The 19,015-nt window shown below is 42.3% G+C and overlaps 1 protein-coding gene across 4 annotated transcripts in view; it reads left to right on the top strand.

Moving 5' to 3' along the window:
• Positions 1-19,015, top strand: part of LOC118210157 (formin) — a 77,488-nt gene that overhangs the window by 15,006 nt on the left and 43,467 nt on the right. The window contains exons 3-7 of one of the 4 annotated variants that reach the window (XM_035386113.1): positions 1,326-1,486; positions 9,774-9,894; positions 12,068-12,129; positions 15,825-16,570; positions 18,605-18,619. In XM_035386113.1, the coding sequence (XP_035242004.1) occupies positions 1,326-1,486; positions 9,774-9,894; positions 12,068-12,129; positions 15,825-16,570; positions 18,605-18,619 (1,105 nt within the window). Of the gene's footprint in view, positions 1-1,325; positions 1,487-6,629; positions 9,311-9,773; positions 9,895-12,067; positions 12,130-15,824; positions 16,571-18,604; positions 18,620-19,015 lie in introns of those variants that run through there. The other 3 variants (XM_035386104.1, XM_035386128.1, XM_035386121.1) reach the window with 3 other exon arrangements.

Here is a 19,015-nt window from a genome sequence, read left to right as displayed (position 1 = left end):
ACTGTCCTATGAGCTGATTGCACTGATTCATTAGTATCATGCTTGAAAAGTTTCACCACTGAATGTTTTGCAAGCAGTGGAGCTTGAGAAAGGAATCAAACATCTTACCCAATCGCTGTCCAATCTATGCTCATCCACACGTGTCATGAAGTTTGAATTGTTGTTACAATTTCAATCTATATAATCTTAGGAGCACATCAGTTCTGTATAAACAGTTTTGGCAATAGCGATTGCTGCTAATGGCTAATTTATGAATTGTCCAATGTTAATGTGTGGGATATAAATAAGTCATATGTGAAATATTTAAGGAATAAAGATGAACATTGAGCATGTCACTGGTCCTCCCATGTTGTATTTCCTGATGCAGCCTTTGTTCCTGTTCACACACTCTGCGTCAACAGGCCTTTCTACTCCAGGAAAGGGTGACCTGTAGACTCTCAGTACACTTTGTGTAAATGAAAACTGACAAACCACTCACAGTATTTTCTACAGAGCCAACCAAGGTTCATTGTGCTTAAGGGGCACTAGATGGATTTCAACCAGTGACCCTACACACATGCACACACACACACACACACACACACACATACAAAAACACATACATGCACTAATACGCAAGCACACACACACATACAAAAACACATGCATGCACTAACAGGCGCACAGTCCTGGATTCAATCAACATTTGTCATTGCCTTTTACTTACAATCAAATGGAAGCGTTCCATTTTTTCTCCATAAACAAGTCAAGTCTGTACAAATGTTGATTGAATCCAGGCAACACACACATACACACACGCACACATACCCACCCTGACCTTAGGCCACAAATGCAGAGTCCTATTGACTTTGCCTGCACTTAAAGTAATGATCCACATAATCAGTGCATGCAGTGCATGTACAATGCAACCTTTTGAAAAATGGGATAATTCTAATGGTTTCTGAACCTAAGTCGTTGTCTATAAGAACCCTGTGATGAAGGATGTACTGACTCATCCGCATTGATCCATGGTACATCATGGCTTGTTGTATGTTGTATGCATATCTTGTGCTCATGTGGAGACCACTCTTGAGTCACTTTTCATTATTACTTTAGGAGTTCAGCCTCAGTACAAAAGCTTGTGCTCAAGATGGAACTGGAATAGCTGAGTACACAATATAAATATAAATGTCTTCCATTCATGAACATAACATAAACATGAACATAAATCAGAATCATCATAGATAGTTCTGTTATGGAAGCTGAAAATTGCAATGTCACACTAATGTCTGATTTTCCCAAGACGTCGGAACTGAGTGTTGCCCTGCGTTGTGTGTGTTCTCCAGAGACTGAGATCTGGCTGCTGGAAGGAGATGATGCTATCTCTCAGAGTCACGAGGGCCCGTCCAGTATTCCCAGGCCAGACCACCTGGACTTTCTGAGGATCACGCCCCCAGAGGATGACATCATCGGCGACACACCTTACTATCCAACCCTGGAGCTCACAGTGAGTGTCAATGTGAAAGTATCCCCAAACAAATGGCACATGATTGGGCACCACTGCATTGGTTTCTCCCTACTCCACGACAGGCACCCAAAGGCTACCAGTTATCATCCGTCAAATATGACTCTCCTCATATTGATCCTTTAGCACTCCAAGGGCTGTAGGGAGCAGAATCATCATTGGCTTTATGAGTGCATGAATAGCTGCAGAGGTCCTTGCGTGGGTGCAGACATCACTAATTAAATGTAGTGAGCATGTGTAGGGAGTCAAAAAATATTTGTAAAAAAATCCAAAAGTAAGGTTACAAAGTTACTGGTGAGATACTCTCACAGCCAACAAATGAATACAATGTTTGCATTCAAAATTAAGCTCGTTCCTCATTTTTAAATTTACATTATTGTCCCAATACAGCACTTCCTGTATAAGACAGCTCCAGAATACTATTTTTCATCTTTATAAGACCAGAAATTCTCTGAGCTCAATAGTGTGTCCACGACCTCAGCAAGAAACAAGCAGCACATTTCACAGCTCCACGTGACAGATCTTATCTAGAGCATAAGGATATCACAGAGCTTATGTGTAGATTCAAATCCATTCAGAGCCAGGCAGAGGTGCGCCTTCTCAGTTTTTAATAGTCAGGTTTGTCAGATGAACAACTAAGCACAAATCATGCGTGTTTATCAGCATTCCAATGCCAGCCATACCGTACCAATGACAGCCAGAGCACCCTGGACTGGGCTTTTATGGGCAACCCCAGTAGAAGATTATGTGTGTGCGGCGATGTCTGTCTTTTGCCTAGCGTGTCCTGAAAAATACAATTATTTGAATAGTTCAGGATATATTACCTGTTTAAATGTTGTAATATTTGTAGGAGTTAGGTGCAGAAGTTTGTTATTGTTGCCGTTCCCTTAAACTTGACATTCAAACTATGATAGTTCCACCCTTGCTGAGTCATTGCTGGTGAACATGGTGCTGCTGTAGTATTGCATTGTATATTTGAGTTCCTTTGTTGTTGTTGTTGTTGTTGTCATAATAATACCATCTATGTGGCTGAACAGAACCATATAGGAAATGCACATTAGCACTGGTTCAGTCCATCAAAATGAAAGTGTGTTTGTATACTTAGGCCTCCAGCCTCACATTCCACTAGTGATCAGTTGCATAAAACAAATGACAGGGAGTCGCTGAAATATCAGCTTTAAGAACGCCTGCAGCTTAAATGTATTTTTAAAACTGCCATGTCAGAGATTTGCATTTAGGAGAGTAAATATCAGGCACTGTGCTATGAGTGAGAAGGAACTCTGACTGTGTGCTAGTGGGATGCATACAGCTCTGTGCTGTGTGTGAGTGGATCAGCTCTATGCTGTTTGCGAGTGGATCAGCTCTGTGCTGTGTGTGAGTGAATCAGCTCTGTGCTGTGTGTGAGTGGATCAGCTCTGTGCTGTGTGTGAGTGGATCAGCTCTGTGCTGTGTGTGAGTGGATCAACTCTGTGTTGTGTGATTGGATCAGCTCTATGCTGTTTGCGAGTGGATCAGCTCTGTGCTGTATGTGATTGGATCAGCTCTGTGCTGTGTGTGAGTGAATCAGCTCTGTGCTGTGTGCTGTGTGAGTGGATCAGCTCTGTGCTGTGTGTGACTGAATCAGCTCTGTGCTGTGTGTGACTGAATCAGCTCTGTGCTGTGTGTGAGTGGGTCAGCTCTGTGCTGTGTGTGAGTGAATCAGCTCTGTGCTGTGTGAGTGGATCAGCTCTGTGCTGTGTGTGAGTGCATCAGCTCTGTTCTGTGTGTGAGTGCATCAGCTCTGTGCTGTGTGTGAGTGCATCAGCTCTGTGCTGTGTGTGAGTGAATCAGCTCTGTGCTGTGTGAGTGCATCAGCTCTGTGTTGTGTGTGAGTGCATCAGCTCTGTGCTGTGTGTGAGTGGATCAGCTCTGTGCTGTGTGTGCGTGCATCAGCTCTGTGCTGTGTGTGAGTGAATCAGCTCTGTGCTGTGTGAGTGCATCAGCTCTGTGTTGTGTGTGAGTGCATCAGCTCTGTGCTGTGTGTGAATGGATCAGCTCTGTGCTGTGTGTGAGTGGATCAGCACTGTGTTGTGTGTGATTGGATCAGCTCTATGCTGTTTGCGAGTGGATCAGCTCTGTGCTGTATGTGATTGGATCAGCTCTGTGCTGTGTGTGAGTGAATCAGCTCTGTGCTGTGTGCTGTGTGAGTGGATCAGCTCTGTGCTGTGTGTGAGTGGATCAGCTCTGTGCTGTGTGTGACTGAATCAGCTCTGTGCTGTGTGTGAGTGGGTCAGCTCTGTGCTGTGTGTGAGTGAATCAGCTCTGTGCTGTGTGAGTGGATCAGCTCTGTGCTGTGTGTGAGTGCATCAGCTCTGTTCTGTGTGTGAGTGCATCAGCTCTGTGCTGTGTGTGAGTGCATCAGCTCTGTGCTGTGTGTGAGTGAATCAGCTCTGTGCTGTGTGAGTGCATCAGCTCTGTGTTGTGTGTGAGTGCATCAGCTCTGTGCTGTGTGTGAGTGCATCAGCTCTGTGCTGTGTAGTCACAGAGCTCCCCTCTCTTGCTGTGCTTCTGGTCCTTCATCCTGTCACTGAGCATAGAACAGACCGTTCTGCATTGGCTTGTTTCCTGATGGATTTACACTGAGGGAAGTAAATACCATTACTCTTCCCAAAGGCCTTATGAGTCGCTCTGTTTATCCGTGTGGCTATTTTAAATCCCTTTTAATGACAGAGAATCACTCTTAAGCCTTGATAAATTACACAAACACGTTTCCTTTTCCTCTCCAGGCATAATATCTATAGTGTCATATTGGCGACTTAGCAGAGACACTAACAGTGACCATGTGGAAAGGTTTTATAATCTTCGATTTAAGTTATCATTGTAATGGTACTTTGAGTATAATGCATGCACTCAAATACATTTCAGTGCAAAAGATTTAGTCATTGGGGTGTATTTATTTATGGGTTTATTTACAACACTTGTCATGAGCCATAAACTACAGTGACAATCCAGCTTCATAAAGGAAAACACATGACAGGACGTATTGTTGATTTTCAATATACTAATATATTTTTGACTGTTTGTTTTCTATTTAAATGCTGTCTGAGGACTACACATATTATATAAAACAGAAGCTGGCCATTAATCTATTACATTTTTTCATAAAATAATTGTTAATAGTAACCTAGATCCAAATGTACAAAGGATTACTTCATACTTAAATGGCTATAATATTAGTGTATGGCTGGAATGGTAGGTTTCCTTTAACATAACATAGCATAACATAATGACAAGAACAGGCCATTCAGATCAACAATTTCCTGACTAAATTAGTTCCCTGATTACCTACAGACTAGATAATATTGTATCAAGCCTAGTTTTGAAAATCTCCAGAAATTCTGCCTCTACTACATGACCTGGCAGGCTATTCCACACTTTGACTGCTCTCTGTGTGAAAAATTCTTGTAATGTCTGTTCGGAATTTACCTTTTGCTCATTTCCATTTTTCCCCCTCGTTCTACTAACTGAACTCAACCTGAAGAATCTCTTGTAGTTCACTTTGTTGACCCCCTTTATGAAATCAAAAGCCTCAGTCACCATATGTTCACATTAAGTTCACCATATTTAAAGGAATGTGGATGGATCTTCAATTTGCATGGCAACTAATGGTCTTCACCAGGCTTGAAATTCCATTGGAAATTCCACTGGGGACTAAATGAATATTTCTCAGGCTTTTTACGGAATGTTTCCTTGTATACTGTGAAGCCGAGTATCAGTAGTTATGCTGTTAAGTTAGTGTCAGTTCTTCACTTGTTGTATGAGATTACATTTTCTTTTAACTTGTCGGTGGCACAGACTTTATGCATAACTTACTGATGTCATCACAATGATCACATTTCAGTCAAAGCAGTTTTCAAATCAAGAGTGGGCTTCATGCCGTGAGCCTGGCATTTACATGTAGTGTGTGCATAATCCACATTGCAGGATAAGAAGGCCTGTGTGTCTGTTCAGTGCTTAATGCATACTGTGGCAAAAATAGAGTGTCTGGGACATGGCAGATAACTATCTCTTCGAGGTACTAACAGAACCTGATATGACAAGGCTCCAGGGCCACTCCCAAACACAGCCACCCATGTACAGACAAATGTGTTTCTTCATTCTGACAACATGCACTACGTACACACCCTACATTTTATTCTCATGCCCCTGAAACGCTATAATAAGCTTTGTTGCCTTTGTTGGTAGCTGCGTGGCATTTCTCTTCAAGTAGTAGATGTTAAAAAGCAGCCAGTTAAAAGGCAGCCAGTGCTAAAATGGAGTTAAACTATATAGTCTTGTGCTAGAGGCTGTACTGAGATGTGTGGAAATCACACCTTTGTGCTGAGAATTAGTCAAGCCTAGAGCTCAAAGGTGTAAATTAGCTGCATGATGTAGCCTTGCTGTACTGCTATGTGTATACTGTTCATCATGGTGTTGAATTTAAACTACAATCATGGCTGCCTTGTCCATTAGCATTGCTATTACATTGCATTGAATAATCTGTTTTATACTTTGAGCTTTGAATTGTGGCCCTTCTAGACCCACCACTAAAACTATTACACAGCAATTATATTGAGAGCTCCTAAGGCTACTGAGGAGTAAATATTACTGTGGCATTGAACATTACTGTCCAGAATTAAAAGCATAGGGTATCACTCATTAATAGAATGTATAGCCTCTGAGATGTAAATGTGATTTGTACCCTAAAAAACATGAGTGAAAACAGAAAAAAGTAGAAAATAACTGAAATATTTTCTCTGGAGTTGGAGATAGTGGGAGATTTGCTGTTGAAGCGCACAGGGCCAGACAGGCTAATTGCAACAGATTATGTCTTGTGGTGTAATAGCACACAGAGCAGTGCTATGCTGTGCCTACCAATCCACCTGACCTGTGGGAGATTAGCGGCTGCGCTGTAGAGCTCTGTTTAATCAGTGCGAGGGAGAGCAGCGCTGTACCTGTCCCGCGGAAGTAGTTTGTGGAACCAGTGGAAACCAGACACCTTAATTGCCGCCAGAGTTCCCTCCCTGGGAGGGAGGGGGGCGGGGGAGGGCGGGGTGAGAGGTTGGGTGGATGCCGATCTGCATTCCTTTTCAAACCTGGAGGGATTTCTCAGGCAGCGCAGAGCTCTCCTGTGCACACACGGATATACCCGGGGACAAGCGAAAACATCGCAATCAAGAGGACAGAAAGCTGGACCCCACTTCACATGCTCTCCTAGGGGAAGGGAGGTGGAAACTTCTGGATCCCACGGCCTGTCTCGCTCTAACTGGGCTGGGCAGGGCTGCGTTTGAAGTTTTTACCCTCCTCCTGCCTGTTGTGATTGCTCCCTCTTCCTGGTTTCCCAGGGAGATTATTCAGAGGCATGCTCACTCTGTGTGAAACTCCCTCTACACCGGCGGGATCATTACGTGGATCAGCACCGCTCGGCTACATTTCGGACACCCGAAAAACACATTTCCTGGCCACTGAAGCGTGAATTAAGGGAAAGACTTTTGTTTAAAATGCCAATATTGCTGCCTGGAGAAAATCTATTAGTGTCTATTTGTGTGCTGCCAAAAGGATTACAAGAAACCAGGGCCTATCATTGCAGCCCTCTTGGGCAGAGTAAGAAGGCCCAGGGGATTTGTAGTGACAAAGGGCTTTTGTTTACTGGACCCGCTGAAATTGGACCAGAGGCTGGTTGAAGTGCCTGTAAAGGTGTAGAGATGACCTTTGTCAAAAGACTGAATACTCACTCTGTACTGGATTAACCTCCTCTTGCCAGGCTACAGTTTTGTAAAAATCAGCATATCAGATTTGTCAATAACGGTCTTCATGACAAAAGAAACATAATTATGAGATGCACTGCTATGATTTAATGTGATTTGGTGATTTAAAGCAGCCTCTGAATTGGTTTTTAGAAAAATGGCAAATGCAGACAATGACCCAGATGCCGAGGAGAAATTTCCCCCTGGCTCATTTTTCAGTAGAATCACGGGCATGTTTTCAGGAGCTGGGATGGAGAAATTGGAAACACAGAATCAGACGGAGGAGAGTGCGGTGCTCACGTCTTTCCGGAACCTGTCCAATGAGCAAGATGACACTGAAAACAATAGTAGCCCGGTCAGCAATGGTGATGATGGCCTAAACAAAATTGACACGGGCCAAGATACGGAAGGGGAGCATCAGAATAGTGAGGTATCTGAGACAGAGAGTGACGAAGTATTTGAGCCCTGTAGGAGTGGGGATGAGTCTTCTCCCAAATTGCGAGTGGATGGGCCAATCCCCACTCCGAAAACGCCAGATTCTCATTTGGTCCAGGTGACCATGGTGGAGACCTACAGTGACACGGAGACGGAGGATGAGGAGGGGAATAGCAGCTTGAACCAATTAGTAGAGTGCGTTTCCCCCAGTGAGATCCACCCTCCTGAGGAAGATGAGCCCACGGCAGGCCTTAACGAAGATCAGCTGCTGGGCTCTGAAGGTGATTCGATTGAGTGGGACATAGAGGTTCCTGTCTTCAGGCCTCACTCTCTTCAGCATAAATCAGTTACAGATGGCTCTGACCCTCAACAGATGCCAGATAGCGCAGAACGTGACAGTCAAGAGGATCCCACCGTGCCTTCCTGTGAGACCGAACAAGTGCCTGCCGTTGACTGCAGGCCTGACGCAGGTCCAGATCTCTGCAGCCCAGACGCTACCCCGGACGCAATGGGCCTCCAGTTTTCTTCACACGCCAGTGCTTGTGACACATCCACCGACCGTTCACCTCGCGACCACGACGTCAAGGATGTCTCCGCAATCTACCGTGTGCATTCTGGAGATCACTCTTCAGACACGGGTTCCACCGTCATACGCACCCCATCAGACCTCCTGCTCACCCCTGCCCTGATGGAGGCTGTGTCTGAGGGGTTGGAGGAGGACCCAGGAAGTGTATCGCCCCACCACAGCCAAGCAACGTCAGGAGTATCTGAGTGTCCATTCCCTGCAGATGACCAGACAGGTTTCAGTGAACCTCCAGGTGCCACAGAGACGGAGAAGGTGACCTCCCCCAGCCTGAACGAGCAGCCTGACCACAAGGTTAAGGAAGGCCCTCCAGAGATGGACACAGCAGAGCCACACATACAGGATTCCTCTGCTGAAACCCAGCCAAGTGACATGCCCTCTGTGCCTGAGAACCAGAAGGAGACGCCTGCTAGCAGGGGGAAGCCTACGAGCACACCCCTGGGGGCCTCCTCACGGAGCACGTCCTTCCAGCTGCCTGCCCTCTTCAGCGGGCTGAAGGTGCTGAAGAAGGGGGCCGTGGGTGAGGAACGGGAGACCGTGTCTGAGATCAAGCACAGAGACACGGATCTGGCTCTGCTCAGTCTGAAAAAGCCGGTCAACAAAGCCAAGCTCTTCCCCGAGCAACTGCCCAGCAGGAAACGTCTGGAGCCGAAAGGCTCGCTGAAGCCAAAGGGCAGCCTGCTGGGGCAATTCACCCAGTTGCTGAAGCTGGACAGTCCAATAATCGAGGACAAAGAGGACTCTACATCAGAGTGCAGGGACAAAAGGGACTCCGAGGAGCAAGATAAGGGCACTGAGGAGGACACAGAGCCAGCCTCCCCAAAAGAGGATGCCGGGAAAGCCACAGAGACTCCATCGGATGCCTTAAAGTCTCACTCCAGTTTCAAGACCACAAAAAAGAATTCTGTTGATTCTGTGGACCTGGATGCAGTGAAGAGGAAAATCAGAAATGACAAGGAGGCGCTGAAAGCCATCTTTCAAAGATCTGCTTCTGTTGAAGTTAAAAGCATAACTGAGTTAAATGTATGTATGTATTTGTCCTTCTAACATTTTCTTGTCAACAAAACAAAAGCCGTTTGTACTGAAAGATGTGTTGTTTTAGATCTTACTGCAAATAATCTCACTTTAATACTGCCAAAAAACCTGCTTTTTATTTCTTTCTAACCTCCAAATATTGTTTGAAAGTTTTAAATTATGTTAGCTTTATGGAAATTAAGTTGATTTTGCTCTCAACCTTACCCAAATTGCTTTAAGCTTTCATTTTCAGCAGATGAATAAATAAGTTATTAGTTATTTCTGGCACTGAAGTTTCTTCAACCAGAATTCTTCATATAGATTTAAGTTGGATGTCCACAGATCTCTGTTACTGTGCAGTGTTTGCATTTTTTTATTTTTAACGTCCACATCAATTCATATCTGTCCTGTAAAACTGCATGTCGACCTGCTTCTTATTTGTCACTTCTGTCTCTGATGTTTCTGTCTTCAGACTGAGGTGATCTCTCCAACAGACAGTGAGGATCGGACCCCTGGCCGTCTGCAGGCTGTCTGGCCCCCTCCAAAACCCAGAGATGAGGAAGAGAAGGTGGGCCTTAGGTACACTGAAGCAGGTGAGGAACAATGTTGTACACTGCAGCTTTCATCTTCTACCAAGCCCAATTATTGCACTGATGTCCAGCTTAATCTTTTTGTCCTAATGAAAATAAACACACCTCCACTCTTTTTAATCCAGGACTGGAGGCTGTCCTTCCAAAACACTTAATTTGACTGTTTAATTTAATTACAGGGTAACATTAACAAGTGTGTGTGTGTGTGTTGTGCAAGGCTAGCTAAGCACAGATACATGGTATCTGTGTAATGTATCTTCTAAATCTGTTTAAAGCAGGAACCCACTAAAACACTGAGCTCATAATGCTGTTTGCTGGACATCTTGTGACTTCACAGGACAGAGTAGGGCTCAGAGAGGTTCTGTTTCTGGAACAGAGGAAACTCTGGAATTCTGGGATAGAGTCAGCCTGCCACACCTCAGTCAGGCTGCTCAAAAACATGAACACACACAAACAAGCTGAAGTCGTGCCGCACTGAAAATGGGCAGATCTAATTACGGCTGTTAGTCAGTTTCTCCTCATGCCTTTACTGTTGAGAGCAAAGACCTTTGCAACATGAAACCAACTCCACTGGTACAGCCAGTTTTACTCTACCAGATAAACCAGGCTAGTGTACTTTGAAGACGAGGTTTAGTGGAACAAAAGTCCACAAATGAATAGATAATATATCAGCAGGCATGTGTAAAATTGGGCATACACATGTTGATAAAATTTACATGTGCGCATACATAAAAATACAAATATGTACTGTTGTGGGAAACATATTATTTGATATTTTAAAGGTATCAATGTTGATAAAATATGTTGTATATGAATAATGTTTGAGGTTGTCAGGAGAGGTCAGTGATAATTTGAGATTATTTTCTGTCCTGTTTGAATGATTTATTGTGTGGGCGTGTCTTCACTGAAGGTGATAAGCCCACTCTGAATACCTCTTCTACCAGGAAATACTACTAAAATGTAAACCTTGGTTTGTGTCCATGATAATACTACATACAGTAAAAGTGTTAACAGATCAACTTGTTAATTAACATTCAACTCTAAAAGCACTTACTGTTGTACAACCCTGATGGTACACATATCACAGAGCTAGCATGGTGTTTTAATATACTGTTGTATAGAACTATTATTATATTAGTGTGATTATTATAGTAGTTTATAAAATATAGTCGTACAAAATTACATGCAGTGAAACAATATGAGCTATCTGATCACTTTGTGGCATTCACATCGATGAATCTGAAATAGGAAATGCTATTTGAGGATACGAAATGGGACGTAATAGTTGCGGTTTTAATAGAGTACATTAATAGTGTATTAAGTAAAATAGTAAGTAGTTTTATGGCATGCCCTTTAGACCAAAAGTATCTTTTTAAACTGTAGGTAAGTTGACATTTCAGGAAGAAAAGTGTTCTCTCCCATTGCCACAATGATAAAATGTGTACTATAATATACCTGCCTAACAAGCATGATGACTACACTGTCTTCATTTTTACCTGGGTGTGGATGTAAAACAGTTTGGATGTATCCCAACCCTAGCATTAATTTGGCAGACAGGTGAAAATATATTATTGAAAGTTGTCAGTTTTTTTCAAAAAAATGAACTTGTATATACTATGTCCTTGGGTGTGTATAATTATTATCATGGAGCATACGTGTTATTATTAATGTTACAGAAAAATAATTACCATTCTAAATGAGTTAACTGATTGAGTGTTGCAACCCTAAACAATCATTTACTATGTCCAGTAGTATACTTCTATAACCTCTTCCCAAACTTTGGACCCATCCTAGTTTTCAGTGACCAGAACCCAGCAGTTTTTATAAAGAAGGCTCTTTGCCTATAGTTTAGGCCAGAAACCACCAGAAGCTACCCAATGATGTGTCACTGTCAGTAGAAGAAATATTGCACTTCTACCCTCCTGTGGAAGTGTTGTGTATTACATTATCTTTGTGAGAGTATAAACTCCATCCAAACCTTTCTGCAAAGGCTTTTTTTGTGGAAAAAAAAATGTTTACATTGTACATTATATGTCATAATTAAAATAATTATTTATATGTAATATGTTTAATTTAAATAATTATATAATTGTGTAATTTATATAAATATATGCTTTTACAAAGTGAGTGTTGACTTTTCTGGTGAAGAGCCCTGAAGCTGTTTTGTGTTTCACAGAGCACCAGGCTGCCCTACTGCAGCTGAAGAGAGAATGCAAAGAGGAGGTGGAAAAGCAGCATGTAAGTCAGTCAGTCTCTGTACCTCCGCTGCAGCACACCTCTTCCGGTGGATTCTACAGTCCCAGGCTCTAGAGTCCCCTGGCAGAGTTATTCTTTGCAGCCATGCACACACTGTCTCAGAATCACTCCTAACCTGCGTGCTGAAAAGTGTCTGTGTAATACAAAACGATAAGAGCATAAGAAATTCCACAGAAAAAGAAAAATCCTGCTCATCTTTCCTTCTACTGGGCCCCAAATCAAATGTCGATTAGGGTTCACTGTTGGGAAGCTTGGAGTGATCTCCTGTTACGTCATTTCATTTTGCAGAGAGGGAAGTTAATTTGTCTACTGAAACACAGAGGGGTTATGGCAAAATAAAAATCATATCAAGTTGCTAAGTGTGTATTTCTTTACTGGCCAGATGTCCCATAACCATTTGAATGTAAAAATAAATACAACCACTTAGCTTGTACACTGGGCTAAGCCCTGGAGTAATTTTCAGAACTCATTAGATGTCACCAGTTACAAGAAAGAGACATTTGTGAATACCAAAATCTACTTTGCCTAACACTAACTGACACATGATACACAGTAAAAAGGCCATATCAAATGACCTATGAAGGAACCGCTTTCAATTCTCGCAGTGTATCCACATAATACACAGATAATTACTGTGGCAAACAACACTCCATATGACAGATGGAAAGATTTGCAGTGCTTGCAGGTGCGATCAGTGTGACTTATGTCTGTACGGGGAGTGTTAATGATGCAGCTATCACCAAATCTCAATACTTTTGAGGCTGATTTTCGAACCTTTCTCTGAACAGCTGTTAATTCCAGCCGTTTTGATAGTTAACTCTTCATCTGTATTGTACAGCATGGTTTCCCAAAAATATACATGCAGGTTCCCATCAGCGTTAATTGCAATTCTCAAGTAGAAAGGGCCGTTTATTGTTTCAAAGTAGACATTTTAAGGTTTAATGTCATTAGTCATTAGTTAAGAGATTGGTCGTGAGGAAAACTTCCTTTGAATTGTGAGAAAACCTTAAGTAATATAATATGACAATTATTCATATAGCATTTGCTTTTCTATAAATAAAAAAATTTAGTTGGTGTGCCGGGTTGAATATAAATTGTTGTGTTATGTATTATTAGTTGTTACGAAAGACAATCCAAAGACAGTTGATGGAAGGCTGGGCATGGACAGAACCGGACCCATTACTTCAGAAATTGAATATCAGAGCACAGTCTGTTCCGATGGAGATCTATGCACTGGAAAAATCAGGCTGAGAGAGTAAACTGGCCAGCATGTCCAATAATAAGGACTGGCTGGACATTATTAAGTTTTCTTGTTTTTGAGAATAATTTTCTTGGCTACTGTATATAGCAGCAGGGGAGCGAATTATAATTAAAATTCATTTTTTAGATTAAGCTGTACTGTGGGCTTGTCAAATGTGAACTATGTTTTAACACAGAGCAATCTACTGCAAGAGGAATCTTTATTGGGAGATCTCTTTATTGGGAAAATGTATCCAGGACTGCAGACCAGTAACAAATTTGACTTGGTTTGATGCACAAATCTAAAACAGTCTTTGTGCCTCTGTTGAATCACCCACCTAGCCATCACCAAAGAGCCTTGAATTGTGGCCTGCGCCAATTTGACAACTAACGCAATAAGCCAGCTGTCTATCATCATTGGGTATTTCCTTTCTGTAGCTGCCATTTTGATGAGGATCATCTCAAACTTGAAGTAAGATCTGTAGAACATAAATAGTGGTGCAAAATGCATAAGGAACAATGAGGAGTAATAGTATGTGAAGCTGCTATTTGTATTCAGCATTTGAGGAATATTCACATTGAGTTATGTGTGCAAAAGGAGCCATTCTCCTACATTACATTTATTACATTACATTACATTCATTTGGCAGACGCTTTTATCCAAAGCAACGTACAAAAAAAAGTGCATTTCATGGTCGTAGACAACTGCTAAACACGGGTTCAGTAAGGTACAATACTTATTTTGTACATCTATTTCTAGCCGAGAACAGTGAACACTATTCTGTACAGTATTAGGACAAATACAAATTACCAGGAAGTGCTGGGATGGGACAACATGTAACAAGTGACAGGAAAAGGGTTTTTTTTATTTATTTATTTATTTTTTTTATAAAAGAGTGAAATATACAGCGTGGTGGATAACTACAGTCCTACCTAAGCAGGGAATCAGGATAGTCAGAAAGGTTCGGAAATCTTTTCTGAGAACTGTCATCTTTATCAAATTAAGTTATAAACTTCAAGCACCTACCCAAAAAATGTTAGGAAACATACCTTCACAAAAAATGAGATGTGAGATGTGGAGGAAGGCTAAAATAAGATGTCTATGGTGCTGTAATTGTTTCCACATGTAGTCAGCTTGCCTCCTGCCAGTTCTGCGTATGAAATAAGATCACTCTTTTGCATCTGGGATTTGGTGGCCTTTAACAAACTGCAAGCATCCAAAATGGCTCATTTGTACGGTTGTGGTCAGAGCTGTCTCTTCTCTGGTTCTCCATCCATTATTTTTGTGAAATGTACTGTTGAGTTTTCTTGTGAATTATTGACAGGAATTTAATGTGCTCATATATTTAAATTTGTTTGTTGTAACACAAATCCTGTCCAACTGAACAGAAGCGTAGGCAGTCAAAGCTGGAATAACTTGGTCTCAAGGGAGGTCTAAAATGCATTTGGTTTAATTCTAGTGTCTGTTCTAGGATTAGCACTCAGATGTATTAGTCTGTGATCAAACATTTGAAGTCATGACATTGAAGTCATTTCAGTAGAATTACAGGCCTTTGTCTTGTTCCCTCTTGTAAGACTTGTGTCTACAGTACATGTTTTATTATAATGTCATATACTTTATGCCATATTGTATTATTATATAAATCATATTATATTCATTATAATATGCCAAAATTACAATGATGTAGTGCTGCAATTCAATTCCATATAAAAACATATAAATGTTTCATAAACCTCCTTTGACATACATTTGCAACCATTTTTTATCAGTTTTGACAAGATTGTCTTCATGATGATGAATCGATGATGAAAATTAACTTTGAATGATATTCTAGTGTTGAATCTCCGGTGTCGTTTGTAATGAACTGTATGTGCGTGCGTGGTTGACGCACTTCAGAAATTGAACATGATTTTCACATTCATAAACATAAACTTAAACACTGTGAAACTACAGTAACGTGCCAGATCCAGTCTTGTGCTGACCACATGCTAACGAGGAACATGTGTTAAACATATTGCAAAATTGTTTCCTTCCAAACCCGAGTCTGGTTTTCAATTTGACTCTGAGTCTATTTGCACGCATACTCAAAATCCCATTGTTTCAAGCATGGCCCAATTATTTTGATGTTCAAAATGTTCAATAAACATCCATTGTATATTGTATTAGCCCTTCATTAGCAATCAGCAATAAATCTATTGTGCCACATGTGGTTAAATTGAAAGGAATGCACTGGGATCTGGACATGAAGTCGACATTAGTGTCAAACTTTAAGGAGAAAGGGACTACTGTTACTATTAAAGCCATCAGTAGAGGCTTCTATGTTGTGTATGACTATGTTGTCATACCAGTGTGTTATCACCATCCATTTGGCATTTGCATTTATGATTTTGGTTCCTCTGTATATAACTGGGGATTTCTCTGGCCATGCTCACCACAGGAACAGTTCCAGCTCCAGATCTTCCAGTTGCGAGGGGAGCATGCTGTTACAGTGTCAAAGTTGGAGGAAATCATTGCCAAGATGCGGAAAGACCTGGCCTACAACGGGTGTCACGAGCGCGGTGAGGTCCGGGAGGTATGCGTGTCCACGGAGGACGACCTGCCGCCCAAGACCTTCCGCAACGTGTGCATCCAGACGGACCGCGAGACCTTCGTCAAGTCGCCCGAAGGTGAGGGCAGCAAGGCCGCCCAAAGCCCCAACCAGAACGTGCCTAAAAAACTCAACCTTGAGTCCATCAACATGAGCCTTGCAGGCAAGACGGACGATGGCTCAGGACCGACCCCGCCTCCTCCTCCTCCTCCACCTCCACCCCCACTACCTGGTGGTTCGTTTGCACCACCACCTCCACCACCACTACCTGGTGGTTCGTTTGCACCACCACCTCCACCCCCATTGCCCGGCGCTGGGATTCCTCCCCCACCACCTCCACCTCCATTGCCTGGTGCTGGAGTCCCACCCCCGCCACCTCTTCCTGGAGCTGGTCCCCCTCCTCCACCTCCTCTCCCAGGGGCAGGGCCCCCTCCTCCCCCACCCATGCCAGGGTTTGGACCTCCTCCCCCGCCTCCTCCCCCCGGAGGGCTGGCTTTCAGCCGCCCGGAGGAGAAAGCCCCGCGGAAGCCAGCTGTGGAGCCAGCATGCCCCATGAAACCATTGTACTGGACAAGAATTCAGATCCAAGGCAACAGGTTCGTACTCACACTTGATTTGAGACTTGCAGGAAGATTCAGAAGCAATGCAGACAGGGAGAATGTGCTTTTTAGCCTTGGTTAAGCCCTCCACAAGACACCTGCATTTTCACAAGAGCTGAAAGGCGCTGATGAAATGCACTATGTCCGCAGTTAAATTGAGAGTGCTATATACAGTTGGAACGGTCTGAGTGCCAATCTGTGTGTTTTGTGAAAGATTTATTGCCCTGTATTTCCATAGAGGGATTAACAGAGGAAGTTGAGTTCTGGCTCGCACTCTGTAGACCAGGCTGATAGCGAAGGATTGAGTGGGCCACAGCAGTTTCATGTTATATATAAATTTTACAGTTGAAGTGCAAGTCGGCAAGCATGAAATCAGTCAAGCAGTGATACGACTGGTTAAATTCGGAGTTCCATGTTAAAGCCATTTGCAGGAAGAACTTCTGTGGCAAATTATGGGGAATGCGCTATGTTTTAAACAATGCCAGGCCAACACTCTCATGTATATTTTATGACCCCATCAAACTGTACGCATTTGGGTTTTGTATAAAGGATCTAAGTGGCAGCTTTACAAGGGAGCTGTAAGTGAGAAAGAGATCCTTTGCAAATGATGAGGACTCTAAATTACATTTTGACTTAATTCAATTACAGTTTTCTGTTCATACTCAGTGTATTTAGGGGTCTAATGAGGTTCACTTGTTGGCGTTCTCCATGTGTCAGACCCAATAGCTTCAGTATATGGCTACTTAGATACAGTATGTTCCTCTGAAAGCAATTTTAAATGAAGAAAAGATTCATAAAGTCATAATGGGGTTTGTTAAGTTCTCCTGGCCGTTTTAAGACATATTTTTGTCATGGGTGTGAGTTGCCAATTGCAAATTGGTCTGATTGGACTTGCTTGACACTAATAGGACTGCTGGCAACATGGTTGCATGGTAAGCCAGCCTTTTACTTTGATTGTCTGTTTCAGTCCATCTCAGCAGTTGTAAAATGCTGCTGTTGAAAATAATCCTGGACGCTCTACTCAAAACAATCTGCCCTTCCAAAATTTGACTTAAGGGTTGCTTATTGGTTTTGCATGAGATAATGAAACTTAAAGTATTCAGTATTCGGATTGGATTTGCAGTCTTTCTGATTGCCAGAGCTGTGTGAAAGCATGCTATAAATGCTGCAATTCAAGAAATAGAAATTAAGAATGTGGACAATCATAAAGAATGCACTAAAGTGTCTGTGATGGCCAAGTATAACACATATGGAAAATCTACACCCCCCATCATGTATTGCATTTTCACTGTTCGTTTAAACGTATTCAAATTTAGTTTAAGATCAACATCTTAAACTAAACCTCGCAAATAGTGGGCTCAGTGGTTACAACAAGGTGGCACTAGACTTAATTACAGTACATTACAGTATATTTAGCATTACAACTATGATATATCCTTACTCATGTTTCCAAATCACAATGTGGCCCAAGGCCAACCCTGGAGCCAATCTCCTTTTTTTGAATCTGCAATTCTCTTTAAGGCACAAAATATTTTGCCGTGTTCTCTACTGAAATAGTTCAGAGCTGCTGTAGTTCCAGGCAAGTCATTAGCACTGGGTAGAGATTGGATCTTGGATAATTGTCCATTGAAAAAATTATTTTCGGTCATGAGGGTAGTAATGTTTCATACGCAGATATTAGGCTAAATTATAGATTCACCACGGTGCCTCGTTAAAGTATCCTGGTGAAAAAGTATGTCTGTTGGACAGTATATTTCAGGGATGTTGTCAGAGGTAAAAATGAACTTTTAAGCACAGAACCGCACGGGAGACACGTTCACGTGAGGAAAAGAGACAGGACCCCCATCCCCCATGCCCAGATGACATATGAACAACCCTGATGAACTCTGAGTCTACTACCCATGCCTGTGCTAAATGACTTATATTCAGTCTGATTAAAGCATTGCATTAGCAGCCATTGTAGGTGCTTTATTGCTTACTGTAGCTTAGTCAGTGTTGGCTTGACTGTGTTCTCTTCTTTTTTATTTGAAGGGATGGAAAAGCAAGGTAGGGGTTTCAGCCTGACCTCTGTGAGACTCCTCTTCAGACCGTCTGACTTCACTTGTTTGTTTCTGGTGTTGCTTGGCAACGAGAACCAAAATTCATCTGAGCAGTTCAGTTTAAAATGGGCTTTCTGTTGATATGTGCTGGGACCAGGAAAGCCATTGGCTCCAGAAATTTAGACTGAAACTTGAAGTGATGACTTTCACTTTAAAAACAGACAAGTCCAGGTCTGTGTTTTCTTAGTGTGAATCTATACTTGAGGAAATGTCAACCATTCTCAAAAAAGAAATAAATATTGGATTCCCTCAGCACACATTACATAAACTGCAACTAGGCTGTTTATGTCAGGGTTTGGCTTGTACTGCTACTTGAGAAAAATCCAAGAGCTTCTGTAAGGCC

Source organism: Anguilla anguilla, chromosome 1, assembly GCF_013347855.1.
Source record: "Anguilla anguilla isolate fAngAng1 chromosome 1, fAngAng1.pri, whole genome shotgun sequence".
NCBI classification, from domain to species: Eukaryota; Metazoa; Chordata; class Actinopteri; order Anguilliformes; family Anguillidae; genus Anguilla; species Anguilla anguilla.
The sequence above is the reverse complement of the archived record's forward strand: the minus strand, read 5'-3'. Positions and strand labels throughout refer to the sequence as shown.